The sequence below is a fragment of the Dromiciops gliroides genome, chromosome 2 (genome assembly GCF_019393635.1).
Source record: "Dromiciops gliroides isolate mDroGli1 chromosome 2, mDroGli1.pri, whole genome shotgun sequence".
NCBI lineage: Eukaryota > Metazoa > Chordata > Mammalia > Microbiotheria > Microbiotheriidae > Dromiciops > Dromiciops gliroides.
In genome coordinates, this window is record NC_057862.1 from 671987801 (window position 1) to 672007884 (window position 20084).

Here is a 20084-nt window from a genome sequence, read left to right on the forward strand (position 1 = left end):
GCATTGGCCCTGGATTCAGGAGGATCTGAGTTCAAATCCGGCCTCAGACACTTGACACTTGCTAGCTGTGTGACCCTGGGCAAGTCACTTAACCCTCACTGCCCCACACAAAACAAAAAAACAAACCAAAAAAAGCCTAGAAGGGACCATATAAGTCTATAATTCAACCTTCTCATTTTACAGATTAAGAAACTGAGGCCTAGAGGTAAAGTGCCTGGCCTAAGGTCACATAAGTACCAAGTGGAATAGATAGGATTTGAAACCGTTTCCTCAGAATCCAACAATCCTCACTGAAATGCCAATCACACTGGGTGATGCTAAAAAAGTATTGTTAGCCATTTATAACAGTGTGAATGGAGGTTTTGAGAGCTTGTTTTAACAGTGCACTGGGGGAAGAGATTGGACATTTAGAGGAGGGATGGTGATTTTTAATTCGCTTCTGATGATCACTTGCTGAGGATGTTATAGATGGAATACATCAATTGGGAGGAAGTTGATCTGGGATAACTTAAGCATTTTCCATTTCTAAGATTCTATGGTTGAAAATTTGAGAGGGAGGAAGGAAGAAAAAAGCAAGGCTAGTGGGTGGAGACAGAAAAAACAATGATATGCTTAGATAATTTGCCCTATCCATTAGGGCTAAAGGGTCATCTAGGTGGTGCAGTAGATACAGTGCAGGGCCTGGAGTCAGGTGACTCATCTTCCTGAGTTCAAGTGTGCTCTCAGACACTTAGTAGCTCTGCATCCCTGGGCAAAACACTTCACCCTGTATGTCTCAGTTTCCTCATCTGTAAAAATGTGCTAGAGAAGAAAATGGCAAACTATTCCAGTATCCTTGCCATGAAAACACCAGGTGAGTCACAAAGAGTCAGACATGACTATAAATGACTGACCAGAAACTTTAGGGATACGAAATCTCAGTTAATCTCCACCTCAACCCATTAAAAGGTAACAAGCAAGACCAAATGGTACTGTCAGGTCAAATGCAACAGTATTGGGTGAAATGCCCCCTAACATCCTTTATAGCTCCAAATTTATGGCTAAGATAATTCCTCCAGATAATCAGCTCAGTTTTGGTTTTCTGTGTTAAGATATCCATTTTGTAAATAAAGCAGCCAAAGACTGGGCCCCTAGAACAGCCAAATCTAGTTATCCCAAATGAAAGATCAACATTCTTATACTTTTTCTCTTCTTGGAGACTTAAGCAGTCTAAATAGACAGACCACATAGCCCATCGTTCATGGAGTTACCATGACATCAAGTGATTCAGACTAATTTTACTAGAAAACCAACCACAGTGACATAGAAAGTCTGCATAGAAAGTCATCTAAGATAGATCTGTCATCTGCGGATATATCTCCTTTACTTTGAGATCTGGGATTTAAAGTAGAAATTAATTTTTTTTTCTGGTCATAAAAAAAAATCTTCCAAGAAAATGATAAAATCACCAGATTTAGAGCTGGAAGGAAACTCAAAATAAATCTAGTCTAACCCCTTCATTTTACAGATGAGGAAAAAAAGACCTAGGAAGAGCAAGTGGATTACACAAGGTCTTAAGGAGATTTGGGATGTTGAATGCAGGTTCTATAGTTCCAAACTACTGCGATTTCTAGATTTCTACAGTGCTTTGATTGTTTGGGCTCTAAATTATCCATTTATTTCACTAAACTTTAACATAACATTAGAAATGTGCATAGCCCCTTAAGATTGCCAAAGCATTGTAGGTCCAGCAGCCATGGGTAGCTACCAAGGCTCTGTTTAGAGAGCTCTTCTTTAAAAAGATTTCTGTAGTTATTTGAAGGTAACCTCGGTACTTTCACAATAGGAGAGTCAGTTCCAGATTAGATGAAGTTCCAATAAACTCAACGCACATTTATTAGTCACCTGCTATATAGAGAAGCTAGGTGGTACAGTGGATTGATCCCTGGACTTGGAGTCAGAAAAACTGAGTTCAAATCCAGACAAATATTTCCTAGCTATGTGATATTTCACAAGTCACTTAACTTTTATTTGTCATTGTAAAAGGAAATGGCAAACCACTCTAGTATCTTTGCCAAGAAAACCCCATGGAAAGAGGTCCATGTGGTCAGAAAAAAATTGGAGATTACTGTAACAACTGAACAACAACAAATATAGAGCATAGTCCTACTTACTAAAGAAGATCCAATGATCAGATGAAACATGCCTCCTACCAGATGGAGTTAACAAGCTGACAAGAATCACATGACAAGTACATCCTTAGCTATAATACAAAATAAGAGTAACTCCTGACATTTCTGTGGAGCTTTGGAACTTCCTGAGCTCGTTCCTCCCAACAACGCTAAGAAATAGATTACATATTATCCCCTTTTCACTGAAGAAGAAACAGGTTCAGAGAGACTGAGCTCTTGACCATATACTATTAGAGTTGGATCCATAATGAAATTACATAGGAGAGGGAGACAATGTGTCACAGTGGAAAAGGAAGACTGGATTTCCCAAATCAACTCTACCATTGATTAATTGTGTGACCTTAGAGAAAGTCTTTAATGTCTTCTAACATCAGTTTCCTCATTTATAAAATGAAGGGGGTTAGGCATGGGCTGGATGATTCTTTTTTGGGGGGGTGGGGAATTAGGGTTAAGTGACTTGCACAGGGTCACACGGCTAGTAAGGTTCAAGTGTCTGAAGCCAGATTTGAATTTAGGTGCTCCTGAATCCAGGGCCAGTGCTTTATCCACTGTGCCACCTAGCAGTCCCTGGACTGGATGTTTCTTAAAGTGGCTTCTTGCTCTAAATCCTATTATCTTTGACTCTGAGTTTAGAAATCCTGTTAATACCCCACTCCACTCCTTGTGTACTTCCAAGTGAAATGGTTTAGAACCAGAGGGCAGGAATATAAAAGAAGAACCAATTCAGGACTCTCTAAGATGAAACTAGCACAGTGTTAGCAGATAGAGTGCTGATGCTAGAGTCAGGGAGCTATAGGTTTGAATCCTGACTCTGAAACTTGCTACAGTGAAATGATGTGCCTAGGTCACACAGCTAGTAAGTATCTGAGGCCAGATTTGAGCAATCTATCCAATGTTCTACCCAGCTGCAGATGGGGATGATAATAGCACCTAACATTCAGAGTAGTTGCGAGGATTAAATGAGATATTTGTGTGTGTGTGTGTGTGTGTGTGTGTTTTAAATTCTTTGCAAAATGCCATTCAGTGTTCTCCCATTGGGAAGCTCTTGCAGTACTCCAGGGGTAGGCTTGGTAATGAGGGCCCATACTAGGGTGGGAGTCAGAAGGACAGGAATATAGGAAGATCAACACTTAGAGGCCCACTGCACTATGGTCATGAATATTGAAACCTAGTGGGTGTTCACAGAGTCCCTTTTGGCATACATGGTTGCTTCTCTCTGCGGGGGAAAAACTCTGCAGCATAACCAGTGTGTTCTTCTCAGTTCCCAGCTCACACAGATACGGAGGGCTTCGCCATCATTTGTTTTCTGCCCTGATGGTAATGAAGCAGGTTTTGTTGGTAAATAGGCAGAGTCACAACCAGTATGTTGCTACCAGGGTTTTTCCCTGGGTGGCCAAGAATGGAGGGGGACCTGGTGGGAATGTATGGTGCTGTGTGGCATAATAGGGACAAGTGGTGATGGAGAATCATGAGAAACACAGAAACAATGTGAGGAGGAAGTGCATTTGCTACAGCGGCTCCTATTCCCTAGAGAAGGAAGTGAATCTCTCATCCTGATAGTCTGGCCTGTCACCCCATCCAGGGTCATGCTGACATCACTCCTTGGTTCCAAGGTACTTGCTAATCATGCTGGTGTGGCTATACCTGACAGTGATGGATCTCCTGTTCAATAAGGGCCTGAAAACTCAGCATCAAATCAAGTGGCAAGGAACTTTGATGCTGATGATGACCCTTCCGGCCTCTCCTGCATCTTTACTGATTTTGAACATAATTCTGAGTCATACCTCTGTTAATGAGGCCATGATATTCTTGGGAGGAAGCATGATATGTATGTGAAATGATATATAGATTATGATAATAGAATTGGACCTAGAAGCAACTTAAGAGGCCATCAAATTAAATTTCCTTATTTTAAAGAGGACATTGACACGCAGAAATATTAAGTGGCTTGCCCAGGGTTCCACTTCTAGTGAGGCAAGATTTGAATTCAGGCCTCCTGCCTTCAAGTCCAGCATTATATCCATTGCACCACCACTGGCATTATATAGTAGGAAGCCTTGAGTTCAGATCTCCATTTCTGCTAGTTATATAACATTGGGCATATCACTCTCCAGAACTTGTTTCCTCATATGTTAGAGGATCTTAGAAATGATCTTAAAAGCCCTTTGAAGCTATTGAACCTATGATTCACTGTATAAGAATGAAAGGCGGAGGGTAGCTGGTATAGTGGATAAAGCACTGGCCCTGGATTCAGGAGGACCTAAGTTCAAATCCAGCCTCAGACACATGACACTTACTAGCTGTGTGACCTTGGGTAAGTCACTTAACCCTCAATGTCTAACAAGAAAAAAAAAAAGAAAAGAATGAAAGGTGGTCTTCTCCTTCAAAATGATGAGAATTTTCCAAAACTTAAAACATGTTTTTCTTCTCTATCAAAAATGTTAATATTCCTTCAAAAGTCTACCAATCTGCATTTTCCTGATAGAGGGATATTAAAAGAAAGAGGAGGAAAAGGCGATTTTTTTCTTATACTTTATTAAGCTAAACCACAAAGCAGTAGGGTGAGGGGGTGGGGAAGGGAGCTGGTTCAAAGCAGAGATTGTGTTTCCACATTGTGGACCCAGACAATCATCTCTGATCATTCCCCACTGTTTTCTGATGTTCCCAGGAACAATTACAGCAAGTTGGTAAATTCTGCTGACAGATGCAATGACGAGATTAGAAGCACTTTTCATCTTTACGTCTTGAGAGAGAAAAACAATTCACTTAACAACAGAAGAATCTGGGATGTTGATAACTCAGCACCCTGCAGAGTGAAGTGAGCCCTGCACTGGTAGTCAGATGGCTTGGGTTCGATTCGTGTTTTCAACCCTTATTGTTACTCGTGTAACTTTGAGCAAACTGCTTTTCATTTCTGAGGCTCAGTTTCCTCATCTGTAAAATGGGGTATAATGGTATTGCTTGACTAGTAAGATTGTCTGTGAGGGTGTGATGAGAAAACGCCTGCAAAATACATCATAACCTAAAATCATTCTATCCTTTAGGATAGCAGCTAGTATTTGTAAAGCTATTATGTGATCTTATTCAATCCTCACAACCCTGGAAGGTAAATCCTTTTACTATCCAAATTTTACAATTAAGAAAACTGAGGCTGAGAAAAACTATGGAGAATGCCCAGGATCATAAGGGTCTGAATCAGGATTTGAATTCAGATCTTCCTAACTTCAGGCTTAGCACTCTCTCTCTACTATAACACCTAGCTAACATCAATTTAGAGCTGGGAAGGACATATCTAATCCAATTCCTCATATTCAAAATAAAAAGCCATAGTAAGGGGGGCAGCTAGGTGGTACAGTGGATAAAGCACTGGCCCTGGATTCAGGAGGACCTGAGTTCAAATCTGGCCTCAGACATTTGACACTTACTAGCTGTGTGACCCTCGGCAAGTCACTTACCCATCATTGCCCCACAAAAAACCAAAACAAAAAAAGTCATAGGAAGGCCATGGTCTGACCAAGGTTGACATAGGTAGTGAACATCACAGTCAAGACTGGAAGGATTGGTTTTGTGTCTAATCAAAGCCCAGTGGATTTCACTAGACAGGGCAGTGCCTTTCACTTAGTGGTAACTCAACAAATGATCGTTGGAATAGAGTTTTGAACCCAGCTGGCCAGATATATGGCAAACAACAAAATCACAGTGTGAGAATTTGCTATACATATCTAACAGATTTTGGTTTTGTTTGTTTGTTTCTTTTGTTTTTGTTTTTGTGGGGCAATGGGGGTTAAGTGACTTGCCCAGGGTCACACAGCCAGTAAGTGTCAAGTGTCTGAGGACAGATTTGAACTCAGGAACTCCTGAATCCAGTGCCAGTGCTTTATCCCCTGTGCCACCTAGCCGCCCCCGAGATTTAGTTGTTGTTGTTAGTGTAAGGTATAGGGGAGAGAGAGAGAGAGATTAGTTAGTTACTGGTAGCTTTGTGTGTGTGTGTGTGTGTGTGTGTGTGTGTGTGTGTGATACCCATAAGACCTCTGAAATAACTTCCCACATACATACATACATGCACATGATCAAACTCACATACATAGAAATTTTAAAAAATAGAAAGTCATAAATATACATCTTGGAGATGTTACAGAGGCGTATTAATCTGTATTTGGCCTTGGAAGAGAGAAAGCCTGGCAGCTTAATTTTACTCCATGTTTAGAAGGGGATTAAAGAAACCATAGGCACAAAGTGGGTGGGCATAATTGTTCATTTTACATTGGCAAGAAGGCTACTTTTAAAATGGAGTCATTTATGCCAGAGGGGGAAGATACAGGACCCAGCTCTTTTTGCCTTTCTAACATCCACTGCAACCTTTGCAGTGCACCACAAATGACAGATTTTGGGTGAATTTATATCTTCTTACTGTCCCTGGAGATGCACAAAATGCATTCTCAATGAATTCTCAAATGAATTCTCAATAGTGCTCTCAAAGGGAGAATGGCCCACCTCATGGAAGGCTTAGTTCCCCCTTGTGGAATACCTTTAAGCCAAGGCTGAAAAATAAGATTATGACCTGTCCATTGTGAAGTAAAAGGGAACCTTTTTGCAGACAAGAATCAGATTAAATGATTTCCAAGGTCTCTTCCAAATCTGAGATTCCTCGGTTCTTTATGTTTTAAACATACTCACCCACACACATAGCAAGTCCACCCAAACAGTCCACACAAATAGCTGTATGCATATGCAGTTAACTAATTGCATGTTAAATTGTGGCTTACTCATGCCGTTGCTTTTTTGAGTTAGCCACATACGAAAAGACGAGTGCTTTTTTTTCTTCAGTGGGTCTTCTTATTCACAAGTTAGGAAAAGCATGGGAAAGTTGGATAAACTCAGAAAAAGAACTGAAGATGATGAGGATTATAGGGTCATATCATGTTGGAGCTGAAAGGGATCTTAAGGGATGCATTGGATGGCACGGTGGACTGGCTCGAGTCAGAGAACTGCCTATGAAAAGTAAATTGCTTCTTTAGATTGGGAAAGATCCCATTAGATTTTAACCTCCTCGAGGGAAGGGACGGTCTTTTTGCCTCTTTTTGTATGCAAACATTTGTTTATCCTTCATTTTCAGAGGACCAATGACTTCAGGGGTGATGACTTCTGCTCGAATTGAAGTGCACAAAGTCATCAGCCTCACTCTCTCTTTCTGAGCCATTGAAGTCTGACCTTGGGTTCTTCAATGTCTAACCAAGCTCTAAGCACTCCACAGAACTTGCTTTACTTGCCTTCATGGCCATGGGAACAAATTTTTCTCATCTGCCCATTCTGCCAGGGGAAGTCTTCACATGCTTGGGGTAGATATTACCCTAACTTGTTGATGGTTTTGAGGTCTGTTGGTTACCCTCAACCTGGTGTAGCCCATCTGTGAGACAAATTCCTGGGGGCAGCTAGGTGGTGTAGTGGATAAAGCACTCATCCTAGATTCAGGAGGATCTAAGTTCAAATCCTGCCTCAGAAACTTGACACTTTTTAGCAGTGTGACCCTGGGCAAGTCACTTAGCCCTCATTGCCTTGCAAACAAACACACAAATAAACAAATAAATAGATAAATAAATAACTGAATGAATGAATGAACAAATAAATTAATAAACAGATTAATGAGTGAGCAAACAAATAAATAAATAATGAACAAATAGATAGATAAATAAAATTAAAATTAAAAATAAAGGTCTCAACAAGCCCTCACACCAGCGTTTCTAGTCCTCCTTGAATACTCCAGACACCTCAGCACTTAGCCAGTGTCATATAGTAGGTGCTTAATAAATGTTTATTGACTGACAATTGAATTGACTGCTCACACATTCTGCCAATGTGACTTTGCCCAAATTACTTAATCTCCCTGGCAGTCTAGTTCTTCATCTCTACAAAAAGGAGGTTAGTCTTGGTCTCTGAAATATCTCCTAGCTCTAGATTTATGAATCTATGTATAACCTAGTCATATCCCCACCCCAGTCCCATATTATGGATAAGGAAACAGAGCTCTGAGGTGATGTAGGAATTAAGGGACAAAGTAAATTAGTCTTCTGATTCCAGAGCCATTGGCCTAAGAAGTCAAGTGACTTGTCCACAGTCATATAGCTAGGTGATGGTAGAAGGAAGCAGAGTTTTCCTTGTACTATGGCACATTGCCTTGAGTGAATTTTGAAAGAGAAAGAGTAGAAGCAAAAGGAACGGTGAGAAGAATTAGGATTGGTGGGGTTTGGAGAAGGTAGAAAAACAGAAACTATGCAATTTAATGGATTCAGTGGAAGAGGCTGCTTCTCAAAGAAAAAAAATTTAAAAAAGGATACGAGTATTAGGTTGAACAAAAGGTATTTAGCTGAGATATGAGGAAAAATTTCCCCACAAGATTTTATACTTGGAAACAAAATAGAGCCAGTCTACACATGTCATCTAATACATGTGACAAATAATTTAATATATACATATATGTATCTTATATAATATATGTTTATATTTATAATATTTATATTATATATTGTGTAATATGTTCATAATTATATTATATCACATTTTATTGTTGTATGTTATATATGTACTTTCTAGACATGTATATATATTTGAATTCAATTTAATTTTTATTATGTTCATATAGATAGGCTTTAGTGGAATATTTTGTGATTTTCATGGTGCAAGATACTCTTGGTTTGAGGAAACTCCCTCAATCAATGCAAGCCAGCAACTGACCTGCAAATTATAGTCTTAGATAGGTGTTTAGATCACTGAGAGGTTATTAGCATTCTATCCTGGCAAGGTTTCTCTCTAGTGCCAGGGGAAGGATCTTCCTCACCCTTCCCCTCTCTCCCCCAGAATAGCTTAATAGATAGACCACTAGATTTAGAGTTTGGAAGACCTGGGTTCAAATCCATCTCCTCAGAACTTCCCGATTCAGTAGTAGACTCACTTGCCATTATGTTATACTACCTCTATGTTCAGTTAGTGCTCAAGAAACTTTATTGAAATCAGAAAGGAACCTGTGAGACCTGATTCATTCAATAGATTAGGATGATTTGTAATTAATATATTAATTATATGTGTATAAATGGTCCATCTGAAGTGTTTGAGAATGGTTTCTTCTCTTAGGTGGGTTAAATATCTTCCTGTCATTTTGATTATATCATTCTCACTATTAATTTGCCTAGCAAGATTAATATTGTAATAGAGGTGGCCTGCTTTCATTGAAGGAGAAGGGGATTTGGAATTGTGACTCACTGCTGCTTTCCGCTGACTGTGTCTCCCTGAGTAAGTCTCCTTCCTTCTCTAGTCCTCAGTTCTTCATCTCTAAACTTAGGGGGTTGGACTAGGTAACCTCTAATAGCCTTTATAATTTTCAACTTCGAGTCATAGGATATTGGTCTCTGAAGAATTAAACATTTGTATTATTCAGAGGGCAATGGATAGAAGCATGGTGGGTGCAATCATGCTGCCATACCTAATAAGAGACAACTGTAGCTAATATAACCTTGGGACATCACTTCATCTTTCTAGGCTTTGGTTTCTTCAACTGTAAAATGGGGCAAGAGGTAGACCACCAAAGGCTATTTCAGGCCAAGTTAGTGAGCTCAGCACAAATAGGATTTAATGTATCCCATGTGTTTGGGGAGTGCAGGAGTCACTTTTTCTGAGGGGAAATTAACACAGTGATGTCTAGGTCACCAGGTCCTCTTCCCAAGATCTCTCTCATTACCTCTGACTATATCTCAAATTCTACCATGTCTTTCCTTGGGATCACTTAAGGCTTTTTGATCTTCCAGAGTCACACATTAAATAGTATATGCTACTAAGGCAAGTAATACCACATTTGGGTGCCAATCACCAGACATGCCTTCTCCAGGGGTAGTTCAAGGCTAGGTCTGGGACAAAGATTCAACATCCCTTTCTCCTTCAGCTCTGGTGCATGCTATGCACGGGCTCTAGAGCAGCATAAGCCAGAGACTCAGCCTGGCACAGCACAGACTCATGAGTTCATGTTCACCACCTTTAATCCTCTACCCCTAATGAAGACACAAAAGGACAACGATACAGGCACAACCCAGAGGGCATCACATCTAGATCATATAGTCCAGCCTCTTCTAGCCTTTCCATGAAATAGTGTCTGCATTTATTATCATCACATGATTTCTTTGCCACCACATACAGGACAGGCTTAGAAAATTTACACCAGCTCTGTCCTACTCTATGAATATCCCTTTCCCCATTAGTGTTTCTTAACCTAAGGCATACAGATTTGTTTGGACAGCTTGATGATACAGTGGATAGATTGCTGGAGCTGGAGCCAGGAAGACCAGAGTTCAAATTTGGCCTTGGACACTTGATAGCTGTATGATCCTGAGCAAGTCACTTAGCCCTGTTTACCTCAGTGTCCTCAGCTGTAAAATGAGCCGAAGAAGGAAAAGGCAAACCACTCCAGGAACATTGCCAAGAAAACCCCAAAAGGTGTCACAAAGAGTTCAACAAGCGTGAAAACAACAAAAGACTTGTTTTTTTAAAGTTCCAAATGTAATTACTGCTTTTGATTTCTCTGTGTATTTTATTTTATGCATTTAAAAATATTATTCTGAGAAATGATGCATAGACATCCTAGACTGCATACTTTTAGGTAGACTTAGAGTTTACACATGACTGGGTATTTTAATTGGCTGTCCTCCATGACTAGAACCATTTACCCCTTAACCTCCACTTTATGGTTTTCTTTGATTGCTTCAGGCTAACATCCCATCATCAACATAGAACACATTTACCTTAACACTAGTTCCTTCCCTCTGTTGTGTATCTCAAATTTAGTCTGTATAATAGCTTATCTATATGTAGTTGTTTGCATGTTTTCTCCCCCATTAGTCTGTAAACATAAGAGCAGGGGCCATCTTTTGCTTTTCTTTGTATCCCCAGTGCTTAGCACAATGCCTGACCCATAGCTGGCACTCAATAAATGCCAATTGACTTGACCTTCGTCATTACAGCCCTATGAAGTATATAGTGTTAAGTATTATAATCTCCATTTTATAGAAAAGGGAATTAGGACAGAGAGTGGGATTGACTCACCTAAAATCACATGGTTAGCTAATGTCTGAGCTGTAAGTTGGACCCATATTTCCAACCCCAAGCCTACTGCCCTTTCCACAGATTCTGCTGCCTTTCTATCTTTGTCACATCTTTATTGAACATCCAGAGGCAGGGTGATAGAGTACTTGAACTTTCAAGGTCCCGTCCACTCTAATAACTGTGAGAAACACTGGTCTCCTTCCTTTTCAACAGTACACTCAGTTCTTTGTTGGGAAGAAGAGAAGGGGAATAGGGGAACAGTCAGCTTTGGGGAGGAGGGAAGCCAGCTACTTGCTTTGTTTCTCATGCTCATACTGAATAAACAGCAGATTTTGCTTAAAAAAACTATTTAAAAAGATACAATATTTGTAATGAAAAAAGAGAACAAGGGATTATTTGGACATAAAATTATTGTGCAGTTTTTGAAACATAATTTTAAAATGAATTTTATTTGCTATGGCTTAATAGACCACTTTTACTAACATCTCTCAACCAAAATTTTAAATTTAAATTAAGGATATGGATTGGTTGTGTAATTAGATAGCTAGATATAGGATTAACAGATATACAAACACATACATCTCTCTCAGTTATATATGTGTAAATACACATATGTATGTATGCACCTCAGTTGCTCAATCTATAAGATGAGAGAACTCATCTGGGATACCTTTATATCATATCCCAGTACTAAATCAATGGATTGATGGTCTTCAGTAGAAGCCAAAGTGTAACGGATAGAAATCTGGCCTGGGAATCATCAGTACTTGTTTTTATATCCTACCCCTGCCCACACTAGTTTTGTGAAGTTGGACAAGTGACTTAAATTTGTATTGCTCCCATATAACTCTGAAAGACTCTACCAATTGTAGAACAATCATGGATCAATATTGGAGCAGGGAGTTTCTTCAAAAGGAGTTCCAATGGAGCAATGAATCACAGCTATGAAAACATTTTTTTTTTGATAAAAAAGAAATTCAAGCTTGATTGGACCAAAAAGAACTCCAGGAAAAAATGCTTTAGTGTACTTGAGGAAGGCAAGAACACTTTCAGTTAAGTAATCAGGGGAAACTATGTGGAGGAGTTGTCATCTGTCATCAGTGTCATCAGACTTCAAGGAAGAGGATGGTGAGAGATGGTAAGAAACTTTTCTGGCTTCCCTCACAAATGGTTATCATTGTTTTAAAATGCAGCAAGCAATATAAAATGTCAAGACTAGAAAACCTTGGGAGGATTAAAGTTAGTTACCCAGTCAATAAACATTTATCAATTTCCAAATATATGCCAAGCTGTTTGCTAAATTCAGTGGCTACAAAGAAATACAAAAGCATTGCCTACCCTCAAGAAAGGCAGCTAGGTGGCTCAAAGGATAGAACACTGGACTTGGAATCAGGAAGGCCTGAGTTAAAATATGGTCTCTGAAAGTCTGTCTGACCCTGGGCAAGTCACTTAACCACAGTTTGCCTTAATCCTCTGCAGAAGGAAATGGCAAACTACTCTGGTATCTCTGCCAAAAACCAACCAACTAACCAACCAAAAAATCAACATGTGCACAGTATGACCCATGGGGTCATGAAGAATCTACCACGACTGAATGATAGTAATAACAACCATCAAAGTGCTCCCATACTAATGGAGGAGACAACATTTAAGGAAATTTATCAAATTGGGGAAGGTAATAACCACAGGAAATTAGAAAAGCCTTCTGCTGGGATGGGATGCAAGCTCAATATGAAAGGAAGGCAAGAGAACTCAAGTCTTGGAAATACAACAATGTTGATGGCAAATATACACACACACATATATATGTATATATATATATATTCCCTTTCTTCATAAGTTAATTATGATGGCAAAAATGAACTTTTGATACAATGCCTGTGTAACCTTAGGCAAGTCACTTAACATTTATGTGCCTAAATTTCCTCATCTGCAAAATGAGGCTAGATTAGATAGCTTCCAAAGTCCCTTCTTGTTCTAAAGCTATGACTTCAAGTCTTTGGCAGACCTTTTGTAAATCCAAACTTAAAGATACTGGAAAAATCATTTAACCATTTAGTTCATTCATTTGTTTACTGATTCATTCATTCAACATGTGGGTTCCTGCCTAGTCTCCACATAGGAGACTATTACAATAAAGCCTCAGTTGGGATTAAACAAGTAAGGCCCAATTTGAATTAGCAAAGACTGAATTATTCATGATTTTAAATGATTAAATATTTTAATTTTTTTTCCAGTACATTTAGTGGTCCCCTCTTGGTATTGCTGTGTAAAGGTCCCTGGAGGACTCTGTTTTAATGAATAGGCAATAATGCTTTGTAATTATCCCTTCAAAGTAAGCAGGTGCTTATAAAACACTTGACATTGCTTTTCATGAGTCAGTCAAACATGACTCAGGGAACCTTGTTAACATATAGTAATATCACTTTCACAGTGAACCCCTTTTTTCATGAATCCAACACAACATGACTTCAGGCAATCTCACTACTAATTCTGAGGGAGTGGAATCAGAAAGTTTGGACTACTCTTAGAGAAGGAGAAGAGGAGAGGAGAAGAGAGGAGAGGAGAGGAGGGGAGAGGAGGGGAGAGGAGAATAGAGGGGAGAAGAGGGTAGGAGAGGAGGGGAGATAAGGGGAGAGGGGAGGAAAGGAGAGGAGGGGAGAGGAGAGGAGAGGAGAGGAGAGGAGAGGAGAGGAGAGGAGAGGAGAGGAGAGGAGAGGAGAGGAGAGGAGAGGAGAGGAGAGGAGAGGAGAGGAGAGGAGAGGAGAGGAGGGGAGGGGAGGGGAGAGGAGAGGAGGGGAGGGGAGAGGAGGGGAGAGGAGGGGAGGGGACAGGAGAGGAGAGGAGAGAGAAAGAACTATTTATATATAGTATCTCCTGTGTGCCAGGTACTGTTCTAAGCACTTTACAGATATTATTTCATTTGATCCTCACAACAACCCTGGGAGGTAGGTTCTATTATCCCTATCATACGGTTGAGGAAACTGAGACAGAAGTTAAATGATTTGAGCAGAGTCACACAGTTAATAAGTGTCTGAGGCTACATTTACATTCAGGTTTTCCTGATTCTATACCCTGAGCACTTATCTACTTAATGACCCAATTGCCTAGGGACAGATCTGTCATTTAATTGGATTGGTAAACTTTTCATAAGGAAACACCTCCTCTCTCCCAATTTATAACTTGTTGTTCACCAGCTAGCAGTAACTATAATTTCTGTAGTTTTTTTAGAGTTGTTGCCTTGTTAGATACTTCTAATCATGCTGGGAGGTAAATGTCATTATTATTCCCATTTTACAGATCAACAAACTGAAGTTGAGTTAAGTAATTTGCTACCAATCACATACATTCTAAGTTTATAAGATAGAATTTGAACACAGTTCTTCCCAACCCCAGCACTCTATCCAACTAGGTTCATATGCTCTAGGAAATTCTCTAAAACTAAATATGACAACATAAATTGGAAGAAGGAATTTCCTCATGTGTCATTGTTCGGTTGTCTTTTGAGTCATATCCAGCTCTTCCTGACCCCATTTGGGGTTTTCTTGGCAAAGATACTGAAGTGGTTTGCCATTTCCTCCTCCAGCTCATTTTACAAATGAGGAAACCAAAGTAAAGAGGGTAAAGTGACATGCCCATAGACTTGTGGCTATTAAGTGTCTATGGCCAGATTTGAACTCAGGTTTTCCTGACTCCAGGCCCAGCACTCTATCCACTGTTCCAATAAAAGTGAAGTTGCAGGCCCTAGTTCCTCTACCATAATGCTGATCAGATGTTGGGGATATTGTAGCTTATATTCTTTCTCTAGTGTGGTTGGACTAGGTGACAAGTGGGTGAGCTTTCTTCCTATTCTGACCTTCTATGATTGTATCAGAGTCAAAATGTAGAGAACAATTACCAATTTACTTGGAAATGTGCATTCTCTGCCCTAACTCCACCACTTTAATATCACAGTAGTTTTCCAGCATATTCTATTATTTCCATGGTATTTGAGAGTCCTAACCACACACACACACACAGCAAACAGAGCAAACACACAAACACATACATAGACCAAGGCCCATGAATTCTCACCTGGCCTCAGATGATGTTGGTGAAGATAATGATGGCTCAAAGAGAATGTAGTTTTTTTCCCTAGATAGACTCTGGACTCTTTGTTACCACAAACTCAGATATTTCAAACAGCACAGAGTTCTATGATTTCAGCAATTTTCGATGAAGACACTATACCTATTCCTACAAATTGCAATTTTCAGCTGAAGAGCCATCTAGAGATTTGCTTAACCCCTTGAATGACTGCTACCTGGGAATGAGCAGAGGTCTCTGAGGGCTTCAGTAGGTCATTCTCCACTCAGAGCTGCACCCAGTTCTTAAAGGCCTCATTCAGGATGAGGAAAGTGGTAAATGGACCATCAGCTCAAAGAATCCTTACTTTCCCTTGTGGAGCATAAGACACAGATCAGCTAAAAGCTAGACTATTGCATCTGATGTAGGATAGAGGTAAATGTGAAGGGCACAGGAATCATGAGCCCTAAGGATAACCCAGCTCTACTATTATCCCACGGTAGCATGGGGCAAGTCATTTCCCTCCATAAGTGTCAATTACCTTATCAGTAACATGAAGACTGAGAGTCCAATTTTTTTTGTCAATATAATAAAAATGATAATTCTTCTAAAGTGAATTTAATGCAATACAAATCAAACTATCAAAGCAATACTTTCGAGAATTCAATAAAACAATAAGAAAAGTCATTTGAGGGGCAGCTAGATGGCACAGTGGATAGAGCACCAGCCCTGGATTCAGGAGTATCTGAGTTCAAATCCGGCCTCAGACACTTAACACTTACTAGCTGTGTGACCCTGGGCAAGTCACTTAATCCCAATTGCCTTACTAAAAAAAAAAAAGTCATTTGAACAGATGAACAAGTCTTTCTAGCTCTCAATTTTTCATTTGGTAATATGTGGAAAGTGATCACAAAATGTAGAGATAAAACAGACCTTAGCAACTACCTATTCCAAACCATAATGGGAAGAAAGTCACATTGGAATATAATAGAGTATACTGGGTGGATAACCTATGAGATTGGTCGGGGAACAGAATTAATATCTTATAAGGCCATAGTGATATACAGATCACAGAGCTCTTTGCCAATAACAGATCTGTGAGGTAGGTATCACACGTTTATTATTCCAGTTTTACAGAAAAAGAAACTGAAGCCCAATAGACCATTAAAGATCATCTATTTCAGTCCCTTCATTTGGAAGGAGAATGACTACCAGGCAAGTATGATATAAGTTCTTCATGAGGAGAGATTGTTTCATTCATTGCATTTGTATCTCTAGTGCCAGCACAGTACTTCATACGTATTAGGTGCTAAATGAATACTTGTTCATTGATTAATTAAGTGATATGCTGAAGTAGTATGTGGGCAGAGCCAGCATTTCTACCCAGGTCACAGGACCATAGCTTCAGAGCCATAAGGAATTGTGTTAGTCATCCCAGTGGATAGAGAGCTGAGCTGAGAGTCAGGAAGTTTTGAGCTCAATTCCACCTCAGAAACTAGAAATGTGACTCTAGACGAGGCACTTAATATTTGTTTGTCTCATTTTCCTCACCAAATGAAATAACATTTGTGAAATGCTTTGATCAGTGCCCAGTATGTAGTAGATGTATAGTAGTATGCATGTGCAGTATATGCAGTATGCAGTAGGTATAGTAGGAAATTTTGGCTATTACCACCACTACCATCACCACCATCACCACCACTCATTTGAGAGATGAAGAACTACCGGCCAGAGTTAAGTGACTTCCAAAGTCATAAGTCAGGGTCTGAGGAGAACTTTGTGACTGGCATTAGTCTGGCACTGTCTGTGGACAAACTATTTCCCATGAAGGCACTAAGTGCATGGAATGGAAGAGAGGGGTGCTAATCATAGTATGGGTCTGTCTTGGTACAGAAAGAGGGGAGGCTAAACATATGGGAACTGTGGACAGATTTTTCCTGGCAACAACTTCACCAAGTGCTGGCCCTGGTTCCGCCACTAGAGAGTTCATAATCAACCCTGTGTGATCCCCTAGGCAACTTGAGTTGATTGAAATGTCAAGACAAATTTCACAAATGCCTTAAATTTCCAGATTTCCCTATTTCCCTTTCATGTTTCCACTTGTGTGTGCCTCTCTTGTCCTGGTGGTGAATAATGGTCATTGATGAGCAATCTCACATGACCTCTGCCTCCCTCTACCTCCTATCCCCACAAAAACAACAACAACAGCAAAACTGAAGTTTAAGTCCCATTCCAAGAAGTGAGGTGTGTATGTGGGGGAGGGCTGTCCTCAAGGAATCATGTGATACCTCTCTGCCTAAAATGATGAGTTTCATCCCACTGAGAATCTCACCACAGGAAGTGTGGGACAGTTTAAAGGAGCTCCTTGGCTAGAAATCACAAGATCTGAGTTCCAGGCTTGATTCTATAACTATCTAGATGTTCCTAAGCAGCTGATGAAGGCTCTGATACTTAGCTGCCTCAATTTTCAAATCTATCAAATGGGGCTAATAATGCCTTTTCTACCTACCTCACAAGATTTAATGTGGCCATCTATGAATGAATGAATGAATAGAATACTACTTCTCATGGGCTATGTGCTGGTGACACATATAGAAAAGTGATAATAATAACAATGGACATCTCTATGGTCCTTTAAGGTTTGTAACGTGCTTTGACTACATCACTGTATCTCATTTGAATCTTGCATTAAACCTGTGATGTACTAGTATTAAAAAAAAACTTATGAGGAAACTGAGGTTAGAGAAATTTTATGGTCATAGTTAATATGTCAGAAATGGGGTTTGAAACTAGTTCTCTGCTGGCTGCATGGATCATTGATTTTGAAGTAAAGAAAACTTTTAGAAGTTATCTAGTTCAAGTTCATCATTTTGAGATGAGGAAACTGAGGCACAGGGAGGCTGAGTGATTGGCTCCAAGTCACAGACATAAGTATGAGAGGTATCATTTGAATCCAGGTCCCTTAACTCCCAGCTAGTCTCCCTTCCATTGTACCATTATCAATGATATTTCTACTATGGCATGTGCTCTCTCTCTAGATCATCCCAGAGGAAATATGGTGAGACAGATAGAGAATTGGAATTGGAGTCAATTAGAGTGCAATTGGAGTCAATTAGAACTGGATTAAACTCCCACCACAGACATTCATAGTCTGTGGGACCCTGTGCAAGTTGTTTACTCTCTCTGCCCTACCTTTCCCATCTGTAAAATGAGGGGACTGGACACAAACACCTGGGAAGTCCATTCAGTTCTAAATCTACATCCTTCCCACCAAGTGACTGCTGCAAAATGTTCAAAAAGCCTTTGGAAGGTTACACATGGTGTTCAGGTGTGAAGGGCCCTTACAACACAGTGTGCTTGAGATTGCTTAGAGCTTTACAAAGACTCTTTCTCCAAAAGAGATATTTGGTAGAGATGCGGATGGTGAGGGGTTTCCTTCAGAAAACCTCACCATGAGTGCAGGTGAAAGTTATGATGGGCCTCCTCTTTGGCCAGTCCTGTTGGACTACAAGAGGAGCTGTAAAGAGAAAGTAGGTAAGACCAGGGGCAGAAATTACCCTTGAAAACAGGGCCTGAAATGAATATTTAGGAATGCAAGATGTCATTTTCCCACTAAGCACTGGGGTAACCCATGGAACCTCCACTTTTTCCATTCATTGGAAAGCATCTAAAAACTGTTGTTGCCCACAAATCTGGGAAACTGTCCAACTGGCATTTGTTTCCAAACACACTCATTCAAAAAGGTTAAAAAGTTTATCTGAAAAGTGGATTAACTCTTCCAGGCCTAAATGAGGCTAATCACTTTCTGTTCACTTTCATCTCTATTCTCCCAGCTGCTTACATACCCGAATCATGAGCACGGCTTTCCTGATGTCTCGGACACCATCATACACCAGGCGGGAAGCATCAATGAATTCATTCTCTTCAAAAGGCTGAGGTACATTGGCACTCAAAGCTTCAATGGCCACCTCCACTTGTTCTGCAAAACGTGGCATAACTAGAAGAAAACCAAACAAATAAAAAGTAATGAGATTATGGATTTCTCTTCCTCTATGGGTTCCAATATCTTGCAGGGAAAGAGAAATTTAGAGCATCTTTATTCTACAACCAAAGAGGGATGTGAAGTGTTGAAGTCTGCACATCTGAGTCATTCGTCAGAATTAGTTTCGAAGAAAGTTATTTACAAGAACTCAAAGCAAAGATGTTCTGATATGTTCAAAGAGTTCACATCAGGGATCTTAAGGACAAACTTGCCAAAACTTAAACAAAAGGGCTTCTTTTCATTGAGCTTTAACTTTGGCTATTAGTGATTCATTACTTTATTGTCATCCCTGAAGGAATGGTTGCATGTTATTGGATAAACTAGATAAATCATCACAAGCAACCATTCACGTGTCAATGTGAATAAATTGAGAGGCCCTTTGCTGGTTGATCTAGTAAAGAGGAAGAAATTGTAGGAATCAGTTAACGGAATATGTAGCTTGAAGAAATAATCTTGGTAAGAAGACAAAGAAAGGGGAAGCAAAACACACAGTCAAAATTTTACCTCTTTTGTGATTTTACTGGAAGAATAGCCCCATCTTGAATTTAAACAAAATTTTACAGGCACGCGTGTCTTTTTTTTGGAAATCAAACACCGATTCTGCCAAATGTCTTTCTGGTTCCTCCTCCACTCTGACCCTACCCCTACTCACAGTCACTGGTTTGTTCCCCTCTTTTCTCCATGGTGAAATTAATGTTACTCCATATCTAATTTGAATG

At 39.9% G+C, this 20084-nt stretch overlaps 1 protein-coding gene across 4 annotated transcripts in view; it reads right to left on the reverse strand.

Moving 5' to 3' along the window:
• Positions 1-20084, reverse strand: part of CTNNA2 (catenin alpha 2) — a 1529678-nt gene that overhangs the window by 89889 nt on the left and 1419705 nt on the right. For all 4 annotated transcript variants that reach the window (XM_043982315.1, XM_043982316.1, XM_043982318.1 and 1 more), the window contains one exon: positions 19169-19320. In XM_043982315.1, coding sequence (XP_043838250.1) covers positions 19169-19320 — 152 coding nt within the window. The remainder of the gene's footprint in view (positions 1-19168; positions 19321-20084) is intronic.